This window comes from Neopelma chrysocephalum, unplaced genomic scaffold (assembly GCF_003984885.1).
Source record: "Neopelma chrysocephalum unplaced genomic scaffold, ASM398488v2 Primary Assembly neopelma1_97369, whole genome shotgun sequence".
NCBI classification, from domain to species: domain Eukaryota; kingdom Metazoa; phylum Chordata; class Aves; order Passeriformes; family Pipridae; genus Neopelma; species Neopelma chrysocephalum.
This window is the reverse complement of record NW_020926010.1, coordinates 253-2,375: the sequence shown is the minus strand read 5'-3', so window position 1 is coordinate 2,375 and position 2,123 is coordinate 253. Positions and strand designations below refer to the sequence as shown.

The 2,123-nt window shown below is 38.9% G+C and overlaps 1 protein-coding gene across 1 annotated transcript in view; it reads right to left on the bottom strand.

Annotated features, from left to right (window-relative positions):
* Window positions 1-2,123, bottom strand: part of PBLD (phenazine biosynthesis like protein domain containing) — a 4,174-nt gene that overhangs the window by 1,836 nt on the left and 215 nt on the right. The window contains 3 exon segments of the mRNA XM_027672056.1: window positions 1-207; window positions 498-596; window positions 2,038-2,123. The exon segment at window positions 1-207 is cut by the window's left edge and continues 189 nt beyond it; the exon segment at window positions 2,038-2,123 is cut by the window's right edge and continues 11 nt beyond it. Coding sequence (XP_027527857.1) covers window positions 1-207; window positions 498-596; window positions 2,038-2,123 — 392 coding nt within the window.

Sequence of the window (2,123 nt, the reverse complement as noted above, 5' to 3'; positions counted from 1 at the left end):
CTCTATGCAACTATAGACAGACACATATAGTACATACACATAAAACATCAACACAGACTTACTCTGAAAGCCTGTCAGGAATAAAACTTTGACTGACCTGAGGATGGGCTCTATAAAGTGGCAAGTCCAGGACAATGTGATCTTTCACTTGTCTGGCTTTTAATTCCCCACTCAGTGTCACAAATGTGAGAACTGCATTTGGATTTTCTAGAGAAAGAACATTGTAACGTTATCAAACACACGAATTTGAATCTAAATTACTAATGCTCTTGGAGTAGCTCAGTATATTCAGAAAAAGTTAATTATGCAGGTGTAGGCATCAGACTACAGCCTTATAATGACAGACCAGTTGTACAACACAACACCTACGGTATCTTCATATGTGTCCTCTAAATGTTATGAATATTTCATTCCCTTTGTTGGACAAAATGAAGATCTTAGTCAGAAGTAAATTTTCTAAAATGTTTATCTATAAAATATCTCGTTTCTAAGCATACTTTGGATGTGAAACAACACAGCAGCCGATGCCAGGGTAGCGTGACCACAGAGAGGAACTTCATTGGCCGGGGTGAACCACCTGAGTCCAAAGCAGGAACCTTCAAAAGAAAGTTGATGTGGCGTTAGTAGGTGCAAGAGTCTATTTCTTCATTTCATCTCATCTCAACACTTTACACAGAGTGGTGATGTTTCAGTTAAACAAAAGGCACATTATAAGCAGTCTTGGTCCTAAATACACTTTTAGAAAGCCATTTTGCACTGATTTCTGGCACAGCTATCACTGTTTAGTCAGGTCAGCAACTGGACTCTACCACTAACAAGAAGAGCTACTTTGATACAGGAGCAAAGGATGTGCAGAGCCAAAGGATGCTCCAGAACTGCCCCCAGCCTGGGAACCAGGCACATCCCTGAGATGTGGAACCGGCACCTCTGGTGCTGCTGGGGAGCCAGAAACCAGGGACATCTGAGATGTCACCGGTAACCACAAACCCAACAAACTGTGACAGCCTCAACTGAACTCCTCTGAAAGAACTGTGCACCTCTCCAGCAGCTGTGTGAGTCTCATGTCACAAACTAGTCCCATCACTATCAAAAGCATTTTAACAATAAAGAAGCTGATGTTTTATAAGCTGTTAGATACAGATGACTTGAAAATCAATAAATGCATTAAATATATTGGCAGGGTGTTAACATGAAAAATGAAAAGTATTATCACTTCTTGCTTCAAGCAATTAGTCTAACCCTAAAACAAATTCCAATCTATTAACACTAGGAGTAAGCAAATAGTTACAACTATCTTTATTATTTTTAATTACAGAGACCGTACAAAATCCTACTCCCTGAACAAATCGATCAAATGACAGAGATGATAAACACGACACCTTAACCTGGAATCAAACTCCAGACTAGTGGGGTTCCAGGCCCTTGGCTCATGCACCACACAACTGCACAGCGAGCAGATTCAGCAAACTGATTCAGCTGAAAACTAATCCACAGAGTGAGGCTGAATGAAATCTGCATTTGTCTGATGTTTTCTGTCACTATTGGCTTCATAGACATCTTATGAGATTTTGTGACAAACTCAAACATTAGTTACTCCAGTGATGATTCCCTGAACAGCCAAGCCAGATTCTACTCACTTTGCAGTCCTGTGCATATGGAGTGAGCATGTTCCATCTCTGTTCTTCTGCTTGTATAATAAGGAATTATCGCAGGAGATTATTAGTAGTAAGAGAAATATTAATTGAAGGATCTCTGCACAGCATTTGTAGGAGACTGTCTATATACAAATTGCTCATTTAGTAAAAGGCACTACAAAAAATCATGTAATTTATGAATAATGAGTCTTTGTATATTGTAAAATAAATTTTGAGCACAAATACTAATGTGCAAAAATCCTATTATGATCTTAAGACACATCACAACTTCAAGGTTTTGTTTTGCTGTGTTACAAATTAGCACCATTCCTTATAAATGTATCCAGAAGTGTCATCCTATTTCCTTGTCAGATATTTTGGGGGGTAAACAGAACCAACTCACTTTTGGTAAAGTCATCTCCAGGGTGCAGCTTTCTGATGAAAGCTGTTTCTGAAAGATTCATTTCTGTTGCGATTTTTTGGTGCAAA